The sequence below is a fragment of the Enhydra lutris genome, unplaced genomic scaffold (genome assembly GCF_002288905.1).
Source record: "Enhydra lutris kenyoni isolate GAN:26980312 unplaced genomic scaffold, ASM228890v2 scaffoldscaffold38, whole genome shotgun sequence".
Taxonomy (NCBI): Eukaryota; Metazoa; Chordata; class Mammalia; order Carnivora; family Mustelidae; genus Enhydra; species Enhydra lutris.
Genome location: NW_019154122.1, coordinates 18,681,708 through 18,709,129, shown reverse-complemented (window position 1 = coordinate 18,709,129; position 27,422 = coordinate 18,681,708). Strand labels below are relative to the sequence as shown.

The window sequence follows — 27,422 nt, the reverse complement described above, 5'->3', positions numbered from 1 at the left end:
GCTCTGAGCCCCGAGTCCTTGGCTCCTCTATCTCTGTTGATTCCCGCCACCCCCCCGGCCAGCAGGGCGGTCAGTGGTCCGCAGGCTTCCCTGGGAGGGCGTGGGGAGTGCTGGAAATGCCCCTGCAGCCTCCCTGGTGATGTCAGGCCTGTGGCACAGGAGAGTCAGGGGTCTGAGGACAGGCCCGGGGTGCAGGAGCTAAGGGTGGGATCGGGAACTCCCCAGGAGAGAGCCCAGCCTGGAGGGGTCAGGCTCAGTGCTCATGTCTGCTGGGTTCCGGGGAGGAGGTGGTCTCGTCCAGCTGCTGGGGTGTGGTGGACAGTGGGACTTAGGGAGACGAAGGACCTTCCCTGATGGCATGGGTCATTTGCTCCCTGCTGGGGGTGGCGGGCCGGGGGGAGTCTTGGCCCAGCTGGTTCACCCGGCTCCCCCAGTGCCACTCCTTGGCACGTGCAACAGGCACTGGAGCCTAACGTGTCCAGAGTGGAAACCTGCCCCCGCCGCCCTTGTCAGGGGCTCTCCCGTCTGGTGGGTTCAGATGACCGTCTCAGCACCTCCCGTCCCCCCTGGCCTGGCCTTGGTGACCACAGTGACCTTCTAGCTGGCCTCCCAGCTTCCTCCCACTTTATCCCCCCTGCCCATTCAGTCCTTCTCTTGCGGGTCATTTAAACACCCAGGGCAGGTGACAATGTCCCTGTGAGGTTTAACTCCTCCACTGGCCTCTAGTTACATAAAAGCTGGTCTCAGTTCTGAGCTGTGGCTCCCTAGTCCCCTTGGCCCACCTGCCAACCTCAGCAGCCCTTCCTCCCCTCTGAAAGGGGGATTGCAGAGGGCCAGTATTTGGAGATATCCTGGTCACTGCTGTGCCCACAGCCCGGGGCCCCGGGGACGGTCAGCAGGAGTGGTCCCCCGTCCACATGGTACCCTGCTGTTTCCCCTCCTGGCTGCTGCTCTGCCCGAGGCTACCACTTAGGCCACGAGCAGCCAGTGCTTCTGGCCTGGGGGACTGCCACCCCGACTGCCTCCAGGGCCCTCCTGAACAGACAAGGCCACTGACTTCTTTGAAGCGTTTACTTAGCTCAAGGCTGAAGCGCACGGACAGCTGACAAGGTCGCTTCGGAGAGCGGGTGCGGACGGTTAAACAGGTCTACGGGCCGGGCGTAGCAGCCCTGGGCTCCAGCGCGGAGGGCCCCGGAGGCGCCGCTCTCCCGGGGGCCGCGGCTGCGCTCTGGGCGCGGGGCGGGATGCGTGCTGGCCTCGCCCGCTGCTCCGGAGGCGCACGGAAGGGACGCCCGGCCTCGGGCGGCGGGTGCGCTTGGGCCACGCAGTGTGGCTCGCCCATGGCTACCAGACGCGGCAGCGCTCTTGCGGGTGCATGTGGGTGCCCTGGGCGCAGTGGAAGGCTTCTGCGAAGGCCGCCAGGTTCTGCAGCGAGCCCAGCACCCTGAGGGCGACCGGGGGCCTGAGCCGGCCTCCCTGGGTGCGCGGGCTGGGGGTGGGGGTCTGCCCGCGGGTAGCGGGGGCTACTTGCCTGTACTTCAGGGGGCTGTGCACGTCGGTCTTGATGGACTGTATGGCAAACTCGGGCCGGTAGGACCCGCACCACACCTGTGGGCGCAGGAAGGGCGTGGCTGCGGGCTTGGGGGAAAGGCAGGCCTGGGGAGATGGGACGGAGGAATAAGGGGGCCCTGAGGGGATCCAGGAGCAGTTGGGGCGGGCCTGGGGTGGCAGGGCCGGGCCTGTGGTCTCATTTCTTTCTAGGCATGAGGGCGTCCTGCCTGTCCCAGGCTGCCCCTTCTCGGGTGCGGGGAAGGGAGCCCCAGCTCCATCCGAACCCCCAGGCTCCAATCCCCACCATCCTTTTCCTCTAGGAACCTTTCCAGGCTTGTAAGTTCTGGTTCTGCCTGGCTTGCCCGCTCTCCACACCCCTGGAAGCATCCCATAGTGGAGGCCCTCCGACTGGTTCCCGGGGGGCACGGAGGCCGGCGGGTGGGGACTGGGGCTGCTGCTACCTGCGCGTAGTTGATGAAGAACAGCTGGGCGTAGCTGAGTTCCAGTCCTGGCAGCTGCTGGTCCTTGCCACCTTCTGCCATCCACTTTAGGTAAGCCTGCAGGTGCCAGACAGGAGCTGGGCCCAGGCCTGCCCTCGCTCCCGGGGGCACACCGGCCCGTAGGGACTCTGGAGTCCCAGCGCCAAGGCCTACTACTCCTGGTGGAGGTCCTGCTTCTGCCGCTTATGGCCCTTTGAGCACCCCCAGGGACGGTCACTCCTTCCTTAATGGCCTCGAGGTCATCTCAGGCTCCGCTGGCTGGGCTCGGGCAGACGACCATGCAGGACCCACCCGGAATGAGCTCCCGAGGCCCAGGGCCTGGGGCTGCAGGGGTAGGGGTGCTGCCGCGGCCGGTGGGTGCGCGGGGAGTGTCAGTGTCTCACAGGGAGACGGACAGCGGCTTCCCCAGAGGTCAAAGGCTCCTCTAAGGTCGGGGCGAAAAGTGGGCAGAACAGCCAGGTGCCTGCCTGCGTGCGGCCAGGCCGGCTCCCGCGGGGCCCCGCTGCCTCCCAGGACCGATGGCTTGGGCAGGGCACCGTCTCTGCCTCACCGAGGCACCGGTCCTTGAGGGGCCCCTGCTCGGACCCACCTTGTATGCCTGCCGCACCCCTCCGTTGTCGGCGATGTTTTCCCCGAGCGTGCTGAAGCCGTTCACCTGTGCACAGGACCCGGGATGGCAGAGGGGGTGGTGGCTGGAGCCGCCTTGCCTCCCCCGGGGCCCAGGGCTGGGGTGGGGGCCCTCCGGGGGTGGCGGCGCGGCCGGGGCTCGCTCACGTTTTGGTTGTCCGCCAGATCCCAGGAGTAGTTCCCGTACTGGCGCACCATGCACTCCGACTGCTTCCGGAAGTGCTGGGCGGAGAAGTTGCTCCACCAGTCCAGCATGTTGCCATTCTTGTCGAAGTTCCGGCCTGGGTGGGCACAGGTGGGCTGCCCACACGGCCGTCCCTGCCCAGGGCCAGCCTCCCCACACGTGCTCCGGGGAGCCCCGGTAGCTAGAGCGCGCGTGTGAGCAGGGAGCGGGCCCCGGAAGGACACTGGCCTGCTTGAAAGGTCAGCTCAATGTCACCGGGCTGCATGGGCCTGGGAGGGGGGCTTTGGGAGTCTCCCGTGCCACCCCCGAGGTCAGGGCCTGGGCTGTCTGGTCTCAGGGTTTAAGATCCTTGCTGGGGTGTCCAAACTGTCTGGACCCCAGGTAAGGGGAGCATGTGGTCCTGCGGGGGACAAGAGGCTGCCCTCAGAAGGTCAAGTGGTCAAGTCCGGTGGGAAAGCCTTGTTGGGCTGCAGCGGGAGCCTGTGTGCACAGTCACAGGCCACTAGATCCAGACAGGTGTCCCCAGCCCGTGGTGCAGGGCAGGAACATCGGGTCAGTACATCTCTAGGCTGGGGGATGCTGGCTGTCCAGGAACGACACCGGTCAGGCTCCAGGGCAGGACCTGCGGCTTCGAGCTACCTGGGCGATGGTGTCCCTGTCTCCATGTCACAGGCGCAGGGAGGGCCAGTGAGTGAGGTGGGTGCAGGGTCAGGCCCTTGTGCCCTCCTCCATGGCTCTGCCTAGAGCAAGAGGCCCAACTGGGACCTGCCCTTCAAGACCTGTCCTGCCAGCACAGCTCCCCTGGGGACCTGGCGAGTCCTTCCCATGCCCTGGGCTTCAGTGTCCCCGTCTGAATCCTAAAGGGCTTGATTGGATGGCCCAAGGGCCCTGTCCCTCAGTCCCCTCCCGGGACTGCGGCTCGATGCAGAGGGGAGGAGTGCGTGGGTGTGTGACTTGGCGCGTCGCTCTGAGCACCCCACGCAGCTTGCCTACCATTGTCGTCAAAGCCGTGAGTGATCTCGTGCCCAATCACCATCCCAATGCCCCCGAAGTTCAGGGCCTGGGGCTGCTCCTTGCTGAAGAAAGGGGGCTGCAGAATCCCAGCGGGGAACACTGCTCGGGGACAGGGGGGGTAGCCTTGAGCGCGCGCACCCCCATGGGCCAGCTTGGGGCGGCCCCCCTGGGGTTCCTGCCTTGGGACCCCATGGCCCAGGAGGCGGGGCTCCAAACAGGCCCACGTTCCAGACAAGAAAGTCAGGGCCTGGAGCCGAGGGGCCAGGGCCAGTGCGCAGCAGATCCAGACTCTTCCCATGGTTCTCGGCTGCCTTTGGGGCGGGGTGCGCAGCCCCCTCTCAGAACCCCCCACCGCTCACAGACAAAGGAGAGGAACGTCCCCACAGCTGGGGTGATGGGTGAAGTTCCTACGGTGGGGAGAGGTTCTCTCCTTCCGGGCACGGGCGGGAGGTTCCCCCCAGAAGGAGGGGCTGAGTCGGTCAGAGGGCATGAACGTACCTATCTGGTTTCGGTTTGGGGAGTAGAACGCGTTAACCACGGCCGCCCCGATGATCCAGCTGTGATGAACAGGTGGTCTCCTGGAGCCCGTGTCTCCGAGCCCTCCCTCCAGCCCCCCTGCTGGCTTCAGCCTCACTTTGGGCCCGTGTCACAGTGGCTGTGCCATGAGACCAGCGTCGCCCACAGCCAGGGTGGGGTCTGGGCGGTCCACAGATCCGAATCCTCCCCGAGCCCCAAAGCAAAGGCACAGTGGGCTCTGCGTCGGACCCAGCACCGCCCCGCCCCGAGCTGGCCCCGTCCTCAGCCCACCGGCTCCTGCGTGCCGTCCCCACTCACAGGTTCTGGTCCACTTTCTCCCGCAGCTTCTTGAGGCTCCGCTGGGCTCCAGCCTTGAGGTTCTGAAGACCATTTTCAAAGTACTGGTCCTCAGAGAAGTTCAGCTATGGGAGAGGGGCGGTCACGGCTGGGGGTGAGGGAGGGGCCAAGAGCGGCTGGGGACAGGCGGTGGGGCTGGCCCGGTAGTCCCCTGCGAGGCCAGCGGGCTCTGGGTGCGGGTGGGGGAGGGGGCCTTTGGTGGCTTAGGTCTCCCCGTCTGACTCCGGAGGGGCCCACCCAGGGAGGGGCCGGGTTAGTGCCGGCACCGCCTGCGGGGGCCCTGGAGGCTCCTGGTTCGCAGGACTGGGTCGGGGGCCCATCAGGGTGGGGTGACGGGACAGGGAGGCTCTGGAGGCCCCTGGGCCCACAGGCGGGGCGCACATTGGAGTACTCGTCGTCGAGATGCTTGTTCCCCTCCTCCAGGATGTAGTCTGGGTACCCGATCTGCTCCCGGATGTGCATGGCCTAGGGAGGACATCGGGCCAGTCTGTGCCCGCCCCACCACAGGGACCCTGGCTCTGCCCCTCGCTGCACTGCTCTGTGGGCAAGGGGCTCAGGGATGTGGCCCCCATGCCAGCTGTGGGGAGGCTTAATGGGGACAGATGTGGACCAACTCAGCGCCAGGCAGAAGGTCTGCCTGACAGCCAGCCAGGGTGTGACGGGGTGAGGGCTGGGCAGAGGGGCTCAGCTTCCCTTTGTCACACTGGCCCAGAGAGGCTTCTGCTCCGAGGCCATGGCCACCCACCCCTGTTCCCGGGGTGCTGCGGGGGGTCTCCCACAGTTGGCTTCGGGTCCCGCCTCTGCCCACAGCCTCTTTCTGGGCAAGCCACACCTAGCCTCGGTGTCTTCATCTGTGAAGCGGGTGTGATGATGGTCACCCTGGGAGCCCACGCTGGGGCTGCCCTCTCCTGGCGGGAAGTCCTCGGGGCTCCAGCCACCCGCCCACCTTCTCCTGGGCCTTCTTCTTGGATGCCTGGTCCATCCAGCCCAGCTCGTCCAGGGTCTCCACAAACACCGCCCGCACCTTGTTGATGAGCTCTCTGACCTGGGGGGAGTGCATGGCCCTTGTCCTGCACAACCAGCTTTGGGGTCTCTGCAGGAGTCGGGTCCAGAGCCCCGTCCTTGCTGTGGCGTTGGGGTGGGGATGAGGGATGATCCTCATGGGGCAGGGGTCATGGCTGTCGGTATTTCACCTGGGTGGGCCTGGGACCTGCCCACCCCTGGACTCCGAGCCTGTAGGATCCCTTCCTTTTCCCCGACAGGCCTATAAGGTTGGGGGTAGGGCCTCTGGCCTCCCCATGGGAGGGGCGCCGGGCACATGTGAGCTCCTAAGATCCCTGAGCACACACGGGCATCTGGGGGGCCCTTGGGCTGCCTACCCTGGGAGCCAGGAGTCACCACGTGGGGCTGGGACCCCCCCCCCGCCACAGTGGGTCAGCGTCCCTGCGGGGAGAAGCACCTGGACCCGGGCCATGGACCATGGACAGGGACGGAGCACCCACCGCGTCCTTGCTGTCTCCGGGGAAGGCCTCCCTGACATAGAGGGAGCCCACGGCGCTCTCCATGTTGCTGTTGACGTAGCTGACACACTCCCGCCAGCGTACCTCCTCCACCGTCGTGCCGTACAGCGCCTGTGGCGGTCGGTCACGGTCACGCTCACTCACTGCCGCCTTTACCAGCACCTGCTTCCCTGTCCTCAGCCTCGGGGAGCCCAGGAGCCAGTGGGGGGCACGGAGGAACTCAGAGCCCCCTCTGAGGGCTAGCCACAGGTGTGGGCAGGACCGAGCGCGCAGTTTTCGGGGGAGGCTCCCGACCCAGGCTCTGGGTTGTGCCTTTACCCTGGGGCAGTGGTAGGGCCCAACTCAGCCCCCAGTGCCTCCTCGCCCCCTGTTCTTGCCACCCTGGCTTGGGTGTCTGGCCAGATTCTGACCACAAGGACTCCAGCCCCACCCGAAAGCACAGGCTCGTGTTGACGCTGGAGGCCCTGGGGGCCCGATCCAGCTCAGCTGCAAGCCCCCCAGCTCTGCGGCCCCCAGTTTTCCCATCACCAGAGAGGAGATGCTTGGTTAGTCATGTCTCCAACCCAGCATGACAAGCAGGGGTCCAGACTTGTCCCCAACTGCTCTGCCGTGTTTTCCTGATGCGCTGGAGGACTTCTGCCCATCCCATTCTCTAGCAAAGAACCAGAGTCCCCCTGACTCCCTTGCCCCCTCCCCCATTTGTACCTCAACTGTCTGCCATAGGCCCCTCTGTCTGCTGCTGATGTCCTGGTCCAACCTGTCACCCCACCTGGATGATGGCACCTGTCTCCACTCTGATTCCATGCCCCCTCGGATCATTGTCCCAGAAGAGCCACCGAGACCACAGGGCTTCCCAGTGGGTCCCCTGCTCTGCCCTGACTGTACCCTACTCCACCTCCAGAGCAGCCGGAATGACCGTGCCAGCAGGACACCAGCTTGTGGGTGCCACTCTTACCTCCTCGGCAACTTTCAGGGCGTGGGGAACCCCTGCATCGGTCCCGTGATTGCTGGCCCCATCTCTCTCCCTGACCTCATCGTCCTTTCCCTCACGTGGCCCCGCGGTGTTCCCTGCCTTGGGGATCTGTCCCCGTCACTCTTTTCTCAAGGTCTCCAGCGTCACCTTCACAGAGAGGCTCTCCCTGTCCTGTCCCTTCTCCTGCTGTTCTACTTTTGCTTTTGAAGGAGCGGACTTCTAGTTTGTCGACGGCCCCCAGAGGGCAGGTACCTCGTTAGGCTCTTTCATGGCTCTGACCCCAGGGGGACGTTGGTGTTTGGCCCACAGCGGGCGCTCCGTACCGTAAACCAAGCGAGCCAGTGGCAGGACAGGGCAGGAGCTGCCTCTGCGGGGTCTCACCTTGCGGTAGTTGGCCCGTGCCTCCTTGAAGCGCTGGCTCAGGCTGCTGATGCGGTCCAGCACCAGACGCCAGACCAGGTAGTTCTGCACCGTCCTGAGGGCGGGGGGCAGAGCGTGGGTATGGAACAGGGGCGTGCTCTGTGCCCAGAGAGATTACTGGTCTTATGGGCTCTTGGTCGACAGGTTCTGCGCCAAGCAGGGTGGTGGGGACAGCCTCGCGGACAAGCCCCAGATCCAGCCTATCTGCTCCCGGGCGCTGGAGACACCTCGAGGAGGGTTCACATCTCTCTCTAAGGCTCTGTCAGCCGCTAACATTGACCCTCTCCTGGCCCTCACTCCCTGAGTAAATGCCCCCGGGAGTCCTCTCCTGTCAGGAGAAGCTGCAGGGGCGGGGCGGGGGGGGGCAGGGGCGGGGATGCTGAAGCCTCTGGGCCCTTCCCTGGGTCCTCACCTGGCTGAGTAGACGTCGATGATGTCTTCAAGGTTCTGGAGGTAGGGGATGCCGTAGACCACCACTTCTTCATCTGGTAGCAGCTTGATTTTGACAGAGGACAGCACAGATTGAATGAAGAGCGTCCAGTTAAACCCCTGCGGAAGGCGGGCAGAGAAGAGGGAGAGACAGAGAGGTAGACATAGCTCCTGGGCATCCAGAAAATCCAGCTCCCACCAAAGAATATTCAGAGAACAAGAGAGAAGGCACAGATGATCAGAATCAGGGGAAGGGTGGGTGACATTAGCACAGCGCCTACAGACTGTGACAAGAGATTATGCCGATGTATTTAACAACTTCAGTGTGGTGGGAAAATTCCTGAAAAAAGCCCACAACTTAGCAAAATGACCACAGAGTAGCCGATACAGTCTTATATGTAATAAATGGATCTTTAATTTGAAATACTCCCATGTAGACATTTCCATACTCATCCGGCTCTTCCAGTGGATGCTCTCTGACATTTAAAGGAGACACACTGCCAATCCTCCCGGAACTTCCCAGAAGAGAGAGGGGAAGAGAAAACTCTTCTCTGTTGGAATGATGAAGCCAAGAGTAACTTAATACTAGAATAAGGATATCACAAAAAGAAGGTAACAGGCTGTCTCACTTTTGATCATAGATACAAAAGCCTTAAGGAAAATCTTAGGAATTAGGACTTATCTGTACCTAGATGAAGTGGAGAATACATCACAGTCAAATTCCATTGAATCGAGCACTTCGAGTTTGGTGCCAAATTTGAAATGGAATCCTGTAACTCACTCTGATGATGACATAAAGCAGGAAAATCCCACCCTAATTTTGATGGATGCAGAAAGGAAGATATTTGTTAAATGTCACATCAGTTCAGGATAGAAACTCTTAGTGGACTAGAAGCAGAAGGAAAGTTCACTAATCTGATGAAGGGGATCTGCGTGCGACAGCTGCGACACAGAAACAAACGTGTCCGCGGCCAACAGGAAGACGGCGGACCGGGGCAGGTTCTTCTCTTAGGAAGGAAACAAGATGCGCACCACCACTATCGCTGTCGGGACTCGTGAGTGCACTGAGTGAAACCACCGTGTGTACGGTCAGAATCTCTGTATGCCAACGACAAAAAATACGAAGATATGTTACAAAATGAGGCCCTTCATTACAGCATAAAAAAACCAAACGGCTAAGAGTAAATCTGACGAGAGATGTGTAAGGCATCTTGCGAGGACATTCCATACACTGCTGTTGGGGACAGCAGCTCTGCACGCAGGGGAAAGTTCGGCGCTGTCTGCTGAAGATGGATGTACGTGTGTTCTGCGACCTGGCCATCTCATTCCTAGGTGGACGCCTGACAGCAGGGCGCGCATGTGCACCCCAAAAGACATGCACTAGAATGAGCATGGCCACTCTACTCAGAAGAGGGCGGAATGGGATCTGACCCAGAGGTCTAAAAAGAGTACAGCAGGGGCGTAATTGCGCCTTCCCAGAATGGATCACACAGCAGCCAGGATGAGGGAAACTTGCCTGATGCCCAGTGACATGGGGTATAAGGACGGCGAGGCTCACCTATAAAACGCAGGGCGAGAGAGGCCCTGTGCAAATGAGCCAACTTGCCTGGTTCTGATGTTGCTTCTTGTGGTGGGAGAAGTTTTGATGGTGGCTGCTTCGGGGAAGGGCAGGGGCAGGGCCAAGAGGAGGGGTGTCTGTGGTGGTTCTGATCTGAGTAAGGCCTGTGTGCACATGCTCACGGGAGGCAAGTCTAAGCATTAAAAGTGCATCGTGCACCAGACGCCCCAAGGCCTGGCTCCCAGAACATCCCTGGGGCTGCTCCCGTGCCATCTCCATGCCGTGGCACCTGCGGGCCATTAGAGTTCTCTTTCTTCACTCCCCACATTTAGCACAGTTGCAAACCCTGCGGGGTCCACCTTTGATATGGCTCCAGCAGCCCCCCTCTCGCCGTGTCTGCGAACAGTTGGCCCAGCAGCCCCCATTCCTGCCCGGGCCATGCCGCAGGCTGCTCCTCAGTGTCAGTCAAGTTGATGCCCCAGACCCCTCTCTCGCAGCAGCAAGGCCAGGGCCCTGGAAGTCTGGCCCGGTGCACCCTGTCACCTCCTGGGCCTCATCTGCCTCCAGTGGCCTTGTGGCTCCCGCCTCAGGACCTTGGTCTTTGCTGCCCCTTGTCTGGGCTGCATGTCCCAGATGGTCCCTCCCCGAGACTGCCCAGCCGCCTGTTGTGGCCCCTCCCGGCTGCCGTCGTCCCACCCTCCCCCTGCTTTCTGAGACCTGCCGGTCCTGCTCTTTCTCGCTCCCGGCCCGCACGGTTCCTGGATGTGGCCGGTGCCAGGGCAGGGCCTGGCCCCCCAAAGTGCCCGCTGGGGGGTGGGCCAGTTATTGGGCTGTCTTGAGGGGGTGGCCACAGCAGGTCCTCACTGGGAGCCCGTGCCAAGGAAGAGGGCAGGATCCGGGGACCATGGAGCCTTCCGGAACACCAAGTGCCATGAGCCCCGGGCAGGAGTCCCCTGAGTTTTCCTGTTCTGTTCTGTGGCTCTAAACATGGCATTTTCTGATCAGGAGTTAGGCGCTTTGGTTTCTATCCCTGCCCCCACCCCCTGTCATCTCTTCCCTCTGACTTTGGCTCCATCCCTGCTCAGGCCCTCTGCCCTCTGACTTCAGCTCTGTCCTCGCCCACCCTCTCCACCCTTTGACTTGGCCTCCACCGCAAGGTCGGCGATGGCTAGCATCGCACTTCTGCCCCTCCTGAGGGGGGCTGCTGGACAAGCTGGGGGCTCAGGGTGGCCAGCCAGCAGAGTCTGGGGTTGGGTGGGGTGTTCCCCTCTCTCTGGCTCTTCCCAGCCCCCGGCCCCCGCACGTAAGCCTGGCCAGCAGGGAGGGAGGGCTTGAGGGTGTGGTGGCGTGGGGCAGCCTTCAGTCTGGGGTGGGCGGGTCGGTGGGGCACCGAGACCTCTGGGTGGTTGTCTCCCTGGCTCGGGTTAATCAGCAACGCTCCCAGGCTCGTTTCCTGCTCAGAAAAGTGGGGTCATTGCTGCAGTCGTCTCATAGATGGGGGCCCTGTGGCCCTGGACAGCCCAGCTGCCACCTGCTGTCCCAGTGTGAGCACGCCCCTGGCGTGTGTGCCCGCGGGATCCTTCTGAGGCTTAGCGGATGGGGGGGCGTGGGGGGGCGTGAACGCACCTTCAGGCCAAACTTGTTCTGGAGATCCTCCAGGCTCATCCGGTGATACAGGGTGGTGACGTCATGCCTCTCCTCCTGGGGGGCTGTGGCCTGCACGGTGGGGGGGGGCAGGCGGTCACGCTGGGGCGGGGCAGCTGGGCCCATCCACCCCCCAGCCCCACGCCGGGCCGCGGCCTCACGTTCGCCAGCTGCGTCTCCAGCTCCAGCACCTGCGCCATGTCCTCGCGCACCAGGTAGCTGTTCTCCGGGAGGTTCATGTCCGCCCGCAGCATCGAGGCCACCGACACCATGAACTGCAGGTAGGCCTCCCGCACCTGCGCCAAAGGACCGGAACGGAGCCCGGCGGCCTCGCCGCCTTGGCCCCCGAGGGGCTCTCTGTGGGGTGGGGGTGGGCGTATGACAGGAAGCAGGCCCCCGGGAGGCTCGAGGGGCCAAGCTCAACTGGCAGTGACGGCAAGGCCCGTGAGCCCCGGGATGGGGGTCTCCGGACTGTCTGCCCCCCGCAAGCCCCAGCCCCTGCCCCGTCCCCCAGGCCGGGCCTCCGCTGCTGCTCACGCTCCCAGAATTGGCTGAATGGGAGCTGGAGGCCCATGGGAGCGGACCTTCTCCCTGCACCTGCACGGTCGCCTGCACACGGAGCCCACGCCCTGCCTGCTCGGAGCGCCCTCCGGCTCCACCCCTGTCCACCCCTGCCAGCCCGACGACCTCGGGCCCCTGGGCTCCTGCAGGACCAGAGACCTATTCTGTCTGGCTTCGTGGCTGTGTGTAAAGTGCTGGGCACACAATGGGTGCTTAATGAAGGTCTGGGGCTGGCCCAGGGCTGTTGGCTGGGCTTCCCTCTCTAGGCTCAGCCTTAGGGTCACAAAGTGGGTACTGAGGATGGACGCCCCTCCTGGACCTGCTTTCTCGGGACCCCATCCTGGGAGGGGCTTCCCTGATCCCACAGAGGAGCCACAGGGCATGTCCTCTGGCAGAAGGCCAGTGTAGCTGCCTTGTCCAGTCCATGCTGCCCGGCACGAGGCCGTCTGGATGCCCTGCCCCTGCTCCAGCCGCCTGGTCTGGTTCTCTCAGCTCCACTGCCCCACCCCAGGGCTCTTCTCTCAGCCACGCTCAGCCTTTCTCCTGGCTGGGCCCATCCTTCCCAGCCTAGCTCATAGGCCCCCTCCACCAGGAAGCCCACCGTACTGCTTCCCCACCGTGGGTCATTTTGCAACTTCTGCCTGTCACAGGCTGCTGCCTGGCTCTTCCTTCTACCCTCTTTGGCTCTTCGTCTCCCTCCTCCCCTGATGCAGGAGCTGAGCGCCTAAGGGGCAGGCCTGGGCTGGGGTAGCTGGTGTTCAGATCTCAGTGGGCTCTCGCAGCAGATCCGCAGTGCGGCCGCAGCCCTGCACTGTGCGACAGGCACGCGGGGTGTGACCCGCGGGGTTATGGGCCAAGCTGAGCTTGTCCCCACATATGGCAGGGCATGCCTGGGGATTGTCCCTTTGATGACGCCATAGGTCGCGCTTAGCTTGTGCACAGGCCTCAGAGCCCCCTGCAGGCGCTCACAGGGGCTGTGGGTGGCGAGGGTCAAGGGGTCACGAGGGGAAGCCTGACCACGGTGGGCCCTGAAGTGATGGGTGGGAGGGCAGGGGGCCTGCAGGAAAGAGCCGGGGGAGCCGGGAGTCAGCCTGACTCACCTTCCGGTTGCTGCCCTCGTTGAAATAGTACTCTCGGGACGGCATGCCCAAGGTGGGCTGGTCTATCTGGAGGCACAGAGGGGGTGAAGCTGGGCGAGGGGCTGGGGTCCCTCCACAGCCTGGCTGAGGAGGACAGCAGCTCCCTCCGCTCCCCGTGAACTGGGCCCGGTGGAAACACGGGGTCCTCTAGGACGGGGTCATGCTGGCGTGTGTGTGGGCCCTGAGGTCCCAGCCCTGCACTTCGGGGGATGGGTGGAGGGCGGCGGGGGCTGGACGGCAAGGTGGGCCCAGAGGTGGCCCCATGACACCCTTCCCCTCCTGGAGCACTGTGGCCCAGCTGTGGCCCATGGGGGCTTTCTGAGTTCAGCCTTCCAGCCCTGGTGCCAGAGCCCCAGACAGATGGCCCCAAGAAATGGCTTGGCACACAGGCCAGCTTCCCTGACCAGGGCCCGAGCAGGACACGGACAGGAGCAGGGCTCGGGAGTACCCCTGGAGCTCACCCGCTCCCCAGAGCCAGCCCCGGCAGGCTCCCCACGGCCCTGAGCATGCCCCAGCCAGGCACGAGGGCCCCGGCCTTCCCTGGCCCCCCGCGCGGCTCGTACGTAGATGATGTGCCGGCTGGAGTTCTGGTCGTCGTTCCAGATGAAGAGGTCGATGAGGACGCGTCTGTTGAATTGCGCGTTCATCAGCGCCAGCTGCTGCTCCAGCTCCCACCTGGGGCCTGGGGGGTCAGCACCTCAGGCTGGATCCTGGCTGGGCTCCTGGGGTCCCAGCCAGGCCCTTGTTGGACTCCAGGTCCTGGATCCCGTCGGGACCAGCCTCCTAAGCTCCTGCCTGGCTTGTGGCGGCAAGTACGCTGTGGCACCGGGGGGCGGAGGAACTCAAGGGACCTGCTTCCCTCTACGGGGCCCAGAGAATAGCTGGGCCCCTGTGCAGGGAGGGGAGGGCTCCTGAGGGGTTGGGCAGGGGGGCACGACTGGCCCGGGGCACACTGGCCCGCAGGAGCCTGGAGGGGCTCAGCTATGAGCAGCCCCGGGCGGAGTCGCCCGGCCCTGGCCTTACCTATGCTCTCGTTCCACCTCTCCATGGTCACCGGCCAGCCGCCCATCAGGTCCAGGATGTTCAGCAGGGGCTGTGAGTCTCGTTTCTCTATGATGCCTGAGAGGCGAGGAGGGGTCACTCACCCAAACGCGCAGCGGGGGTGCGCCTTCTCATGGGCCCGCGGGGACACCGCCTGCCTGGCACTGCGCCCGGTCCCCGTCAGACGGTGCAGCGTCGGACACAGAGGGGCCTGATGGACACAGCTGCGACTGGTGCCCGGGGCTTGGTGAGAGCAGGCGGGCAGGCAGGATGAGAGTCGTGGGTGGACGAGCCAGCCTGGGGGAGGCCCTGTGGCCTGGGAGTGCTCCGAGAGGTGCCCCGTGGGCAGTCCTGGGCACTTGGCCTGGGTGGAGGCCCCTGGGGAGTCCCAGCAGCGCGGCCCATGGAACACAGGCTGTGAACAAGTTCTCCGGGGCAGCGAGGGTTTGGCTGGGAGCTTGGGAACTTCCATCACACAGGAGATGGAGGTGGGGACGCTCGCAGGGGCCTCGGGGCGGGTCAGGTGATGTCTCCTCTCCCTGACCCGCCTTCGGCAGCAGTCCTGTGGGCCAGCTTAGCCAGAGGCCCCCACCCCAACTTCCCATTCTAGTAATTTTCTGTCCACAGACCCCTCCCTGCCCCTGGGCTAGAAATCCCCACACTGTTTCCCCAGGGAAAATCCCACCGTGGTGGGCCCTGCGCCCATCTGGACGGCCCCAAATAAAGTCCGCCTCACCATCCTTCACAAGTATCGTGCTAATTCTTTACCAGTGAGCGTGTGCACGCACGCAACCATGTGAATGAATGCACACGTGCACACCCCCACACGCACACGCACCCACGTGAATGAATGCACACGCACACACGTGCACACACACGCACTCACACTCATGTTCACAAGCACACACACATGCAGACACATCCATGCGCATGCACCCCCGTGCGTGCACACACACATCCGTGTGCACGCATGTGCACCTTCCCCGGGGCTTCTAGGTGGGCCCCTCACTGTTTTCCCCCTGCCTGGGTGGTGTGGCCCCAGGCTGGGGTCGGGGTGTAGACAGGGTCACAGGCAGTTGGTAGCAAGGCCGTGTCCTCAGGGGAGCTTGGACCCAGTGGTCGATGGGGGGCACAGCCCCTCTGGCATGACTCCTGAGTGGCGTGCCCCCCTCCATGCTGTGCTACAGGGGTTGTGGGTCCCGGAGCACCTCCCCTACCCTGCAACCCCTCCGTCCCCCACTCACCCTCGTTCATGCAGGAGCGGTACAGCATCTTGGCCTTCTGCACAGCTGGCCTGTCCTTGGTGGTGGAATTCTCCAGCACTCCTGTGGGCAGAGGAGGAAGATGGTGGAGGCCTGAGGCGGCTGCAGGGAGAGCCAGGTCAAAGGTCGCAGTGCCCCCTCCCCCCATTCAGTGACAGGTGGTCCCTCTGTCCCTGCAGGCCTTTATCCAGGGGGATTTCTTCTCCCTGTGCCCGCAGGACCAAGGCAGGCCCAGCAGCTGGTCCCACTGGCCCCATGGCCACCCTAGAGTGGGGCAGATGCCCAGCCTCACCCCAGCTCCACGCCCAAGGTCGCAGCTGCTCTCACCTTTGAGGATGACCTCCAGCTCGTCTCGAAGGATGTCAAAGACGCTGTATCGGGAGTTGGTCTCGGGGATCACGTGGCGCCGCAGCCAGCCTCCGCACGCGTACTGGTAGAAGTCGTCACAGGGCTCCCTGGACGGGTCCATGTTCTGGAGGATCCTGGCAGCTACTCGTGGAGACGGTGGGGAGGGAGGGGGCACCTGGTTACGGGTGGCTGGTGGACTGTTGGGTAATTGATCCTGGCTGTGTGCCCCCGGGAGTGTCCGTTGCACTCTCTGAGCCTCCGTGAGTTCGGAAGCAGGAATTCAAGTTCTAGGCGACGACTTATTAATCACATGACTTGGGACCCTGGGACTTTTCTGCTCCTCATGTCCACATTTGCAAACCTGGGACACCCACAGTCTGGGCACCCAGGAGGTGCTCTGCTGGGGGCCCTGGTCCTGGAGCCCCTCACTCACCGGTGTGTCTGTGGGGGAGGGGGCTCTTACCCACCACTCGGGGTTGTCTGCGGTTAGGGGAGACGGCTTGGCCTCTAGCAGCCCGAGTGTGCGGGGTAGGTGGGGTCTGGGGCTCCCGGTGGCAGGCTCTCAGCGGAGGCGGCCAGGCTGGATTCCCCCTACGGCTCCCCTGGGACCCTCCCTCGCCTTCTGTCCCTTCTGGAGCCTGGCAGGAAGCACCAGCTTGAGTGCCTGTCCACGCCCACAACGTGGTCAGAAAAATCTCATTTCTGAGTTTTCATTGCTGTTTCTTCTGGCCATTTTCACTCTTTTCAGTCTGCAAATAGCAGTGTATGGACTCCAATTTGACAACAAATTTGTGGGAGGAAACTCGTATGTTCATGTGACCTTTCTTTCTGTAACCACAAGAAGACCCAGCCCAGCACGACCTCCCACCCCATCACGGGGGCCTCGGAGGGGGCAGGCGGCTTCTGGGGGGTGCGGGGATGGGAAGTGGGAGTACCCCTCTTTTCCTAGCCCACTGCAGGGGCCCCTCCGGCAAGCAGGACCAGGGTCCGCCTGCCAGCCCCTGTGCCACATCTGGAGGTGGCTCCGCTGGGCTTTTGGGGGGCCTGTGCCAGCATCATGGGAAGCCCCCGACCCCGGGCAAGGCTGTGGAAGGTGGGAGGAAGGGGGCTCACCCGCTGTCACACAACCGGGGCTGGTGCAGATTTCGCTCATCTCCTTGGGCCGCTGGATGGCTGTGGGCAGGACGCGTCGTGAGCAAGAGGGGAGGCAGAGCAGGACGGGGTGAGGCGGGGTCAGTCTGCTGGGAACCGGGAGCCTCTTGACACCTTCTGCCTCCACTGACCCCAAAGCTTCTCTGATCCCCAGGACTGCAGCTGGCCCTTCTGCCCTCCTGTCTCTCTCCGGCCATCTCTCGCCCCGTCGCCTCCTCCAGGCAGCCTGCCCGTGCAGCTCGTCTCTGCACATTGTGGCCCCCTGACACCCCCTATGTGGGGCTAGCTGGTTGTATAAAGGGGCACCTGTGCAGTCTCAGGGATGACACCCCAAGCCTGGGGGTAACTCATGCTGGTTTCCTGGAGCCCAGGGAACGCCTTGCGTCCAGCTCATGGCTGTGCCCCTGTCTTGTCCCATCTTTCTATGGGGCTCTGGGGGCCCTGGGACTCTAACTCCCCAGCTGCACACCTTGGACTGCGGAGCGGCCCAGCCCACAGGAGGCCCAGTTTCCAGCCCACCTGCTGGGGCCGTGTTTTGATAGGGAAGGCAAAGCTACCTCGGGGTTTTCGTTTTACAATGGTCTTCTCTTCCTTTGAGAAGCAAAGCCGGCTAGGAAAGAGTGTCAGCTGCTTCCCTAGGGAAAAACACAGCACTCAGCTCTGGCCTCCAGCCCCACCATGGGGTACCTTGGGGCTTGCTGGGGGCGGGCCTGGCATCTTGCTGCGGGGCTGGGGTCCAGGTGCTCTGATTGCTGCCTGCCTCCTTGTAGCCTGGCCTGGTCACCAGAGTCACCCAGCAGAACATATGTGGGGGAGGGGGCCCTGCTGGCTTGCCCACCCCATTGCTCTCCAGAGCCAACCCACCCAGCCGGCCCCACCCTTATCTGCTGGGGGCCAGAGGGTTCCTGAGGCAGGACCTCCTTCCCCTCTGACTTCCTCTTCTACCTCAGGGCCACGGGCCACACCGTGCAAGGTGGACAGTCTTGGAGTCCTATCGAGGCAGGAACAACAGGCTCATTTCCGGGGAACGGAGGTCACTTTCACTTTCTGACCCATTGGCCACCTCCCTCCATCCCTCCCCTGCACAGGATCGGGGCATCGCCTGGTCAGCATCAGGATCTTCTGAGTGGCTGTCAATTCTACCCGGAGTGGGGGTGGGAAGGGGTGAGGGGGAGGGACAGGGGAGAAGCAGGTCTGGGGAGAGGGCATGCCTGGCCTAGCCACCTACAGACCTGGCTTGTGGATGATTTCCTCCACTAGGGAGGCACACGGAGACCTGGTGGGAAGGAAGGAACAGGGCCTCACGCAGGTCAGAGACTGCAGAGGGTGCAGGGAGCTGCCCAAATGTTGGGGACACTCGCCGGGGTCCTGGCCTTCGGAAGGAATGCTTATGAAACATGGGGTCTGAGCGGGGTGGGCATTTCTCCCCTGCCCGTTGTTACTGCTCTTTCCACGCACCATCGTTCATCTGTCAGTCCCACATTTGTCGATTACCAACCCTAGTGCCAGGCACTGAAGATACAGAGTCCGACCCGGGTCCCGCCTCAGGGAGCCCAGCCCCGCGGACACAGGAGAACAGTGCTGATTGCAACCGGAAATGAAGTGGTCAGTCGGTGCCAAGGCATGGCTGTCCCACAGGTGTTTGTCAGGCTCGTTAACCCAGAGCCCTGGGATAAGAACTAGACCTTGGACCCCAAAGGGCCACCCCCTCAGGGACAGTGGACAGGAAGGACAGTGAACAGGAAGGACAGGACGTCTGAGCTCTGGCCACAGACGTGATGAGGAGGAGAAGGGATTTTTGCTTCTGATCAGGATGAGGACAGTTGGAGGAGACTGTGGCTCCCTCCTCAGGGAGGGGAACAAGCTGCGGATGCAAAAACAGGGAGGTTTGCCGACCTGCCGGAGCGAGGTGCGCAGGAAACCCACACAGCCAAATTCCGGACAGGGAGGTGCACTCCCCAGGGACAGTGGCCTGTGGCAGCCTTCCCCTGGGCAAGGAGCCTGTGAGGGCAGAGGCTGTGAGCTGGCACCAGCTGGCTCCACACGGCATCCCCACCTGCCAGGTCCTTCTCACAGGACCTTCCCTGAGGGCACAGGTGGGGCAGGAAAGCCGAGAGATATCTCCCCACAAGAGGAAGCAAGCAAATGTGACCCATCGTCAGAAAAGCCCTAGATAGTCTGAAGACGTGGACTCCGGTGACCAGATGTCAGATAGCAGACAAAACGTTCAGTGCTTATGACAGTTCAGTAAAGGGTCTGGTACAGAAGACGGGAAGCGGATCTGCCCAGATAAATGGAAGTGATAAAAGAACTGAAATGAAGAATTAGTTTTATAGGCTTCACAACACACCGAACAAGAAAGAATCCGTGTCACCGTGGGTGATCCAGACCACGGCACAAAGGAAAAAGACAAAACAGACGGAGGAAAACATCCCCAAACCCCCAAACAATGCAGCCCTCCCCCGCCAAAAGTCAGTGTGGAAGCTTCTTACAGAACCAAACGGTCCTGCAATTCCGCTCCTAAGTGTTTCCCCAACTGGTTCAAAAACTTACGTCCATACGGAAACCTGAATGTGAATTTTATAGAATTTTTGTTTGCAATCCCAAAAAACGAGAAGACACCATGATGTCCTTCAATGGAGGAGTGAATGAGTAAACTGCATTACATCCGCACGATGGCATTGTCATTGAGCAATCACAAGAGAGAAACCATCAAGCCACAAAACGATGAACGGATAGATCCTACGTGTGTACTATTGAGTGCAGAGGCCACCCCAAAATGCTGCATAGTGTGATTCCAAATAGACGACATTCTGAAAGAGCAAAATTACGGAGGCGATAGACAATGATCGCCAGGCATTTGGCAGGGGTGGGGGTAGGGGTGGTGGACAGAGAACGGGGAGCATGAAGGGTATTCCCGGGCAGTGCGCTGTTTTGTGGGGCCGCAGGGAGTGGGATAAGGTGTCTGGAGTTTCTGCAAAAGCCCGCACAACTGCAGCGCAGAGAGAGAAGCTTCATGTACGCAAGTGTGAAAATCACTGAGGAGGTCTCGGGTCCCAGGACGGAACGGAACACAAGAACCAAAGTGCATCCCACATGTATGCAGCAACTCGGCAGAAAGGGGTGAAGATAGGGTACGGACCCAAGTCACCTTGGTCCTGAATGGCACATAAGACCCAAGGCAGGGGAGCTGTCCAGCCACGCTGTACGGTCGTTGGTGGACTTGGTCCCTTGGGAATGCCAGGCATGAGCACTAGGATTGAGGGAGTGTGAAGTGGCAGGCAGATGGCCAGACTCCTCACCACTGCAGCGGGAGGTTGGACCAGTCAGGGCGGGAGGCTGGGATGATGCCCATGACAATGGGTTAGAAGCCCCTGTGTAGACTGATGGAGACACAGAGGGTTGCACAGAGAAGCGCTACAGATGATGCGTGTACACGTGGGTTAGCGTGCGCGTGCACACACACACGTCCTCCCACTGTCAGCTGAGAGTGGCTGCCCGCAGTGACCCGGTAGTGATGATCACACCTAGTAACCCGAGTGTGGCTTCTAACACTGTTACCCCGTAAAAGGAACCAGGGATCCTTGGAGAAACGGTGGGCAGAAAGCATACAAGACGAGCCTGGAACATCTCAATGGCTAGAAACCAAGGAAGTGCTCCCCTCCCCTCCGAAATCCCCAAGCCACTGTGATGGGGGTGGGTCAGAGCCCCCAGTGGCCAAAGCTGCAACCATCTGCACGACAAAATACACTAGTATTGGATTATAATCCACAGCATAAAATACACGTCCGTGAGTCCATGCCGACACAAATAAATCATTGAATAAATAAAGAAGTGGGGGGAAATTGATAGATTTCCCCATACAGAAGAATTCCAAAGAGTGTCCATAGGTGCCCTGCATCTAGGGGCGTGGTTCTAACTCCCCACCCCTTGGGAGCCGGCTGCCCCCGCTGGCTTCCTTTCCGAGGAGATAGAATGGAAAGGGGGGAAGTGGAGAAACCGAATGAAGGCTTTGTGGTCAGCAACAGTGATCAGTCACCGGAAGTGTGGCCGCCTGACTTCCTGGCTTCCTCCCGAAAACGCCTGACTTCCGGGCTTCCTCCCCAAAACACATCACCCCAGTCTAATCATGGAGAAAACCATCAGGCAATTCCCGAGGGACATTCCACAAAATACAAGGCCAGGACCCCTCAAAACTGTCAAGATCATGAACAAGGGAAGTCTGAGAAACCATCACGGCCAAGAGTAGCCTAAGGTGACTTAACGAATGATGTCATGTGCCGTCCCGCAGGATCCTGGGACACGATGGTGTGAGGGATGAACAGAGGAAATCAGAACAAAGTGTAGCCTTAATTAATTGTCAGATAGCGATGGTAGGTCATTACTTGCAACAATGTATCTCAGTGAGCAGAGCACATGTTAACAGGGGATGCTGGAGTGGTCATACCGCACTGTGCCATCTTTGTAATATTGCCTGAGCCTGGAGCTATTCTAAGAAACTTTTAAATTACTTTTAAAACCACTGGAACACAGAATCTAGGACCTGTGGGACATTATTATTATTATTATTAGGGAGGGAGGGGCAGAGCGAGAGGGAGAGAGAACGTTAAGCAGGATCTATGCCCAGTACAGATACAGCCTGACACGGGGCTCCCTCTCACGATCCCGAGATCGTGACCTGAGCTGAGATCAACGGTCGGATGCCTAACTGACTGAGCCACCCAGACACCCCAATTATTAACTGGGATGCAAAATAGCAAGGCCCTTCTGACACAAAGGCTGAATAGAAATGAAGCTTCCTATGGTGCTAACATGGGATCAGTGGGAAAGATGGCAGAGGAAGCCCCAAGAAGGATGTCCTCCTCCTTTGTAAGTCCAGATGGGAGCAGCTGTCCCTAATGCCCACTGACACAGAATCCACTCTTCGTTCTCTCTGTTCCCATAACTTCTGTAATACGTGAATTATTTTCACATAGACTCTCTATGTTAAAAAAAATCTTTTGAAAAAAAATTTTTTGACATTTTTTCTGCAAGTTTTGCTCTTCTGGCCTTGATTTGAATAATTTATGTTCCCTCTGTCTCTTCTTCATGTCTCTCTCTCAAAAAAGAAGGCGGCAGAAATCTCCGACAGGTGGAAAAGAGCCTCCTCCCTGGGGAAGGCGGGCTGGTTGTCATGTGGCTGTGGGTGCGAGAGCACGGCACTGTGTGGCCAAGGAAACCTCAGGGTGAGACACTTAGCTCCAGCAGGCGCAGGCTGGGGGCCTCCCCAGGTGCTCGATGGAAACAAACACACAAGTTCTCTCGAGGGAAGTTTGCCGGCCCGAGAGACAGGGTCCCCACAGAGGCAGCCAGGGCGAGCATGGATTCACACTGACGCCACGACAGGCTCCCACGAGAGCAAAACAGACATGGAACCGTGATCCCCAAGGATTTTATATTTGGGGACTCTCTGATCCGAAGGTATGGGGCATGATGGCCCCAAATCCAGACCCCGCTCTGCCCCATGCCTTTGCCAGAGGACATCTTCTCCCTCTCTTGCCCGTGGGTTGGCCACACGGCTTGCTTTGGCCACAGAATGAGGTGGCAGTGGTGCTCCTGGACACTATTCCAGTTCTGGGTCTAGACCCCAGGAGGCCTGCGTGCTTCCCGCTGTCCTCTCAGACTTCTGCCAGCAGAGGCACCTGCCCAGGCCTGCTTGCTGGTGCTTGGGGCAGGGGGGTGGGGTGGGTGTCAGTTCATGTGGAACAGAGTCGCCCGACCCGGCACAGCTGACCGCCCCCGCCCCCGGGTGTGCAGGGCCGTCCCCACAGACGAGGGCTGTTCTCATCCCTGGGTACTGGGTGCTTGTGCGGCAGCAATACCTCCCTGACGCAGAAAATATTCCAAGTATATTGAAGAAGTAAAAGAAAACATTGAAAACAAGGTCGTGAGACATTAAAAAGAATAAGTTTGTGAAAGAATAAATTATAAATTCTAGAAACACAGAAGAATGTAGTAGCTGAGGTTAAATTTTTTAAGGATTCCATTTATTTATTTATTTATTTATTTTTCAAATTTTAATTTTGCACCAGCTTACTTTTGATATTAACTCATTTTAAATACGTTTTATTTATTTATTTATTTATTTTAAGCCTTTATTTATTTATTTGACAGACAGAGATCACAAGTAGGCAGAGAGGCAGGCAGAGAGAGAGAGGGGAAGCAGGCTCCCCGCAGAGCAGAGAGCCCGATGTGGGGCTCGATCCCAGGACTCTGGGATCATGACCTGAGCTGAAGGCAGAGGCTTTAACCCACTGAGCCACCCAGGAGCCCCCATTTATTTGTTTTTTTTAGGGAGATACACACACACACACACACACACACACACACACACACACACACGGAGTGCCCATGAGTGGGGGGCGGAGCAGAAGAGGAGGGAGAGGGAGACAGGAAGACTCTTAGACTCTGCGCTCAGCAGGGAGCCCATGGCAGGTCTCCATCCCACAACCCTGAGATCATGACCTGAGCTGAAACCAGTAGTTGGAGGCTCAACCCACCGAGCCACCCAGTGCCCCCACTGAGATTAAATTAAAAAAAAAAAATCCAAAATGGATTTTTCCCCTGAGCTGCAGTTTCCTTTGCTGGTTGAAACCGGAGTGACAGCTTACCCCTCTGATTACGGCGTTTTGTCTAAACCTTGCCTGCACTGCGGTACAGAAATATTCAGATGTATTTTTGAAGAATTGACATTTTGCAAAAACACAATCAACATTTTAATTCATATGTGTGAGAAAAGGCAGTGTCCTAAAGTGTATGGGTTCCAAGTTATCGCAGGGTTTTGGGGAAATTTTCTGCAGATAGAATATGGGGGAAGAGAGGTTTAGGGAGATGGAATGTGCTTCGGAGTGACTGACTCAGAAGGATAAAGTCAGAGATGGAAACTCTCCAGAGACACAGGGGATGGGGCAGGGGATCGAGGACGCACAGAATCAGAATTTGACAATGGGAGAAGAGAGGGAGAGACGTAACATTCAGAAAGATCGTGCGCCACTTCCCACGGTAAACACGGGGCATCACGGCTGAGATTCAGGGATCGCAGCCTCTCCAGAGCCGAATGAACACCACGAATTTTCACAGCCCGATGCCTCAACGGTCAGAGTGAATAATACCAAAGACAGAGAAAACAGAGCTCAGAGGGACGGAAAGTTCACCTGATGAAGATTTCCGGACAGAGACAGCGAGTGTCACTACTTGTGCTACAGTAGAAGCTGCTCACTTCTCAGGAATTATTTGGAGAAAAGACCAGAGAGGTTCGGAAAAGAACTCCAAGATTGAGAAATGTCATTTGGAACAGTCTCGCGCGGACGGGAGTCAGCAGTGAGCGCTGTTGCTGAGCTATTACTACTTTGCCCTCAAGCCGCGTCCCACAACGAACTAAAAATCTATCTTACGAGCAAGAGGTTGATACTGGAGACGGGTAAAGACAGGCTCGTAATAAGATAATTTGACAGTAAAAGAGGAAACCTCTTGAACAAGGCAGCTACTCATGCCGAGGAAACTGGACCCTGGCAGAGAGCTTAGCTGTGAATAATATTCAGGAGAAAACCATAAACGGTGCCGGTGGCTTTACCCCAAAGCACAGATGCACCGCTGTTGGGCAGGCAGGACCTCGCTGGTGTAGGGAGCTCAATCTGCCTTCCCTTCAGCATGTCAACCACCACCCTGGGAAATGACCAAATGCACCATTTTGCTATGACATCTGATCGCGAACAGCATGACAGACACAGACATTTTTCTAAGTGTTGTTGATGTATTAAATCCGGGGCCCTCAAGTAAGCCTCTAACATATGTACTATGCTATGTTCCATTTTACAGGTAGGGAAACTGAGGCACAGAGGCATGAAGGAAACCTGCCAAGGTCACACAGGGAGATTTGGGGCAGCCGGCATGCCTGGGTGTTCACAACCTTATAATGCCTCCTCGCCATCCCGCGGCGACAGTAAAAGTTTCATAGTCAAGGCTTGGACGGGAAGACACACGAGTCCAGGAGTGGGCAGTATTTTTTCTGTGAAGGGCCAAGTAATCAATATTTTAGGCTTTGTGAGCCACATAAAGACCCTGTCTCGCCTATGTAACTTAATTATAGCAAGAAAATACCCAAAGACAGTACATGAATAAATGGTCACAGCTGTGTTCTAATAAAACTTTATTTGCCAAATGGGCCGTGGTTTGCTGGCCTCTGTGCTGGACAGTGATTGTCGCTGCCTGTGGGAGCAGGATTCCAGGAGGGGCTCTATCGCCCACTGTAATTTCTATAAAAACGTTTGATGTTCTGAAAAGGCTTCATCTCTGACTTTTAAAATAACAACTATTTAAACAACAACAGAAAAATCTAAGATAACCCCTTAAAGGACAAGGATCGAAAACCTGTGAGCTGGCGCTGGGAGAGCAGAGAACAAACTAATAGTGGTGTGAGAAGCACGAAAGAACATAACAGAAAAACCAGACTCTGCAGTAATCATGGTGAACGCAGAGAGACTCTGCTTCAGGGAAGAGACAAGGACCCCAGTCCAGCTATGCACTGTTGCAAGAGACACAGCAAAAGCAGGAGACACACAACGTTTGAAAGAAAAATGGAAGAAAACCGGCCAAGCGAGTGGGCCCAGGCAGTCAGGCTTGTACCAGATGAAACAGAATTCGAGGCAAACGGCATCAAGGTAGAAAGGGTCATTATGCCATGCGGGGTCTTGGAAGATACGTGAATTCTAGATTTGTACTCACAACAGCGTAGCCTCAACGTGGGCAAATGGCGACCCAGCACGGTTCTCCAGCACAAGACTTAACACACAAAAACCCCAAACAGGGAGAAGACCTGACTGGTGTCACGGAGGGACCTGCATCTCCGGCTTCATCTAACGGTCACGGTCAGGCATCCTCCCCCACTCGTGCGGATGCTGGCAGCGGGGACCATGGGTTAGTCCTGCAGCGACTCAGCAAATACCGAGGAGTCAGTGCCCCATAAACCACGGTTTCCGACAACAGCGCAGTTAACGCAGAAACCAATAAAAAAAGGGTAACTAGGAAGATCTCCATGCATCTTGATTAAAAAAAAATATTTTGAAATAACTCATGAGTCAGTGGAAAAGGTCCTCATGGGAGTGAGAAAGCGCTTGAACATAAACAGCAATGCTGCGTGTAAACCCCCCGTGGACACCAGAGCCGGGGCGAGATGAGCTGGCAGGTCACGTCTGCGGGTGGGGGCACGGGGTTCGGAGGGAGGAGCCCCGGCCGAGTCCCCATTTGTACTTAGGAGACCACAAGGAGAAGAAGGCAGACTGGGTAGGGGTCGAGGGCCGTCCTCTGGAAGCCTCCAACCAAGGTGTTTCCAGCCCAGTGAGTCCTGAACAAAGGCTCCTGGAGGTCTGGGCTCCCCGAGGCTCCGTGCAGCCAGCGGACCTTTCCCTGTCCCCTGCCCATGCAGCAGAGCCCATCTACCCTGCAGGAGACCCTGACGGGCCAGAGACCAGAGCAGCTGGCAGGGGCCCGCAGGCAAGTGCACAGGCTGGGAGTGGCCCTGGCAGGGACGTCGTCGGTCACACCCACAGACTAGCAATGGATGCATGGTCCACCGCAGAGCAGACAGCCCTGGCCCAGCCGGTGGGGGAACATACTAGGGACAGAGGCTGTGACACCCAACTGTTGAGAGTGCCAGGGGAGCACCTCTCCTGAGTCCCGTGAACCCCGGAGTGCACACCTGAGGTGGTGCCCGAAGGCAGCAGGGGGCGTGGCTTGCACGCCCCTCCCCCAACCCAAGCCAGGGACAGCCCCTCCACGGCCACCACTCGGGGAGGGGACGGGGGGGGGGGGGGGGGGGGGGGGGGGGGGGCTGGGCGGGGGAGGGGAGCAGAAGAGGCAGTGTTGGCCACGCCCCGTCGTTCTGGGACCCCAGGCTGACCCGTCCCACCATCTCACAGTAAGCAGAGCCGGTCTGGGAGGCCGCAACCCTCAGCCAGTGGGCATGGGGGTGGGGGTGGGGGTTGGAATCCCAGCAGGTCTTTCCCGACCAGCGGCGGAGACACAGGTGAGCCGAGGGGATGGGCCGGGGGTGGGGTGTCCACAGAGTCCTGCGCTGGGCTGGGCGGGCTGTGACCTGTGGGGCGCGGTCGCTGCCTGCGGGAGGGGAGGGGGCTGCGCGGACGGTGCGGGAGACCTGGTCTGTGCATCTCAGGAGTCCCGCAGCGGCCGCAGCGCAGAGCCTGCAGAGCTCACCAGCGCCGGCCCGCCCTGGACAGGGCCTTCTGGTAGGGGCTGCCCGCCCCCTGCCTGTCAGCGCCCAGGGCAGAGCCCCCCGCCCCCTGCCTGTCAGCGCCCAGGGCAGAGCCCCCCGCCCCCTGCCTGTCAGCGCCCAGGGCAGAGCCCCCCGCCCAGTTTGACAAGACTGGTTCATCAGGGTTGGGGGAGGCAGCGGGGGGGGCGCCTTCACTTACCTCTGCTGTTGGCGGCGTAGAGGAGGCCCAGGGCCACCAGGGCGCCTGTCACCAGCCCCAGCAGCAGCAGCAGCCCCCCCTCCAGGAAGCCTCGGTGCTTCTGTCCCGAACAGCCGGCAATCTCCACCACCCCTACTGGGCTCTCAGGCTTCCCCAT

The 27,422-nt window shown here is 60.0% G+C and overlaps 1 protein-coding gene across 1 annotated transcript; it reads right to left on the bottom strand.

The window, feature by feature from the left end:
- Positions 1–1,063: 1,063 nt before the first annotated feature.
- Positions 1,064–27,422, bottom strand: LOC111154831 (membrane metalloendopeptidase like 1). The gene is made up of 23 exons (XM_022514759.1): positions 27,266–27,422; positions 17,354–17,431; positions 16,758–16,817; positions 15,624–15,785; positions 15,279–15,359; positions 14,017–14,112; positions 13,557–13,675; positions 12,955–13,020; positions 11,455–11,589; positions 11,276–11,365; positions 8,075–8,211; positions 7,624–7,717; positions 6,252–6,380; positions 5,696–5,794; positions 5,131–5,214; positions 4,711–4,814; positions 4,375–4,433; positions 3,856–3,975; positions 2,826–2,959; positions 2,641–2,706; positions 2,013–2,108; positions 1,532–1,608; positions 1,064–1,444 (listed from the first exon to the last, which is right to left on the bottom strand). The coding sequence occupies exons 1-23, from the start codon at positions 27,420–27,422 to the stop codon at positions 1,345–1,347; spliced, it is 2,343 nt and encodes a 780-aa protein (XP_022370467.1). The 3' UTR covers positions 1,064–1,344.

Coding starts and splice junctions, on each gene's coding strand:
- LOC111154831 (XM_022514759.1), bottom strand. CDS start 27,422: ATGGGGAAGCCTGAGAGCCCAGTAGGGGTGGTGGAGATTGCCGGCTGT. Junction 5,215..5,695: donor AGAAGAAGGCCCAGGAGAAG/GTGGGCGGGTGG, acceptor TGTCCTCCCTAG/GCCATGCACATCCGGGAGCA. Junction 2,960..3,855: donor TCACGGCTTTGACGACAATG/GTAGGCAAGCTG, acceptor GTGCCCACCCAG/GCCGGAACTTCGACAAGAAT.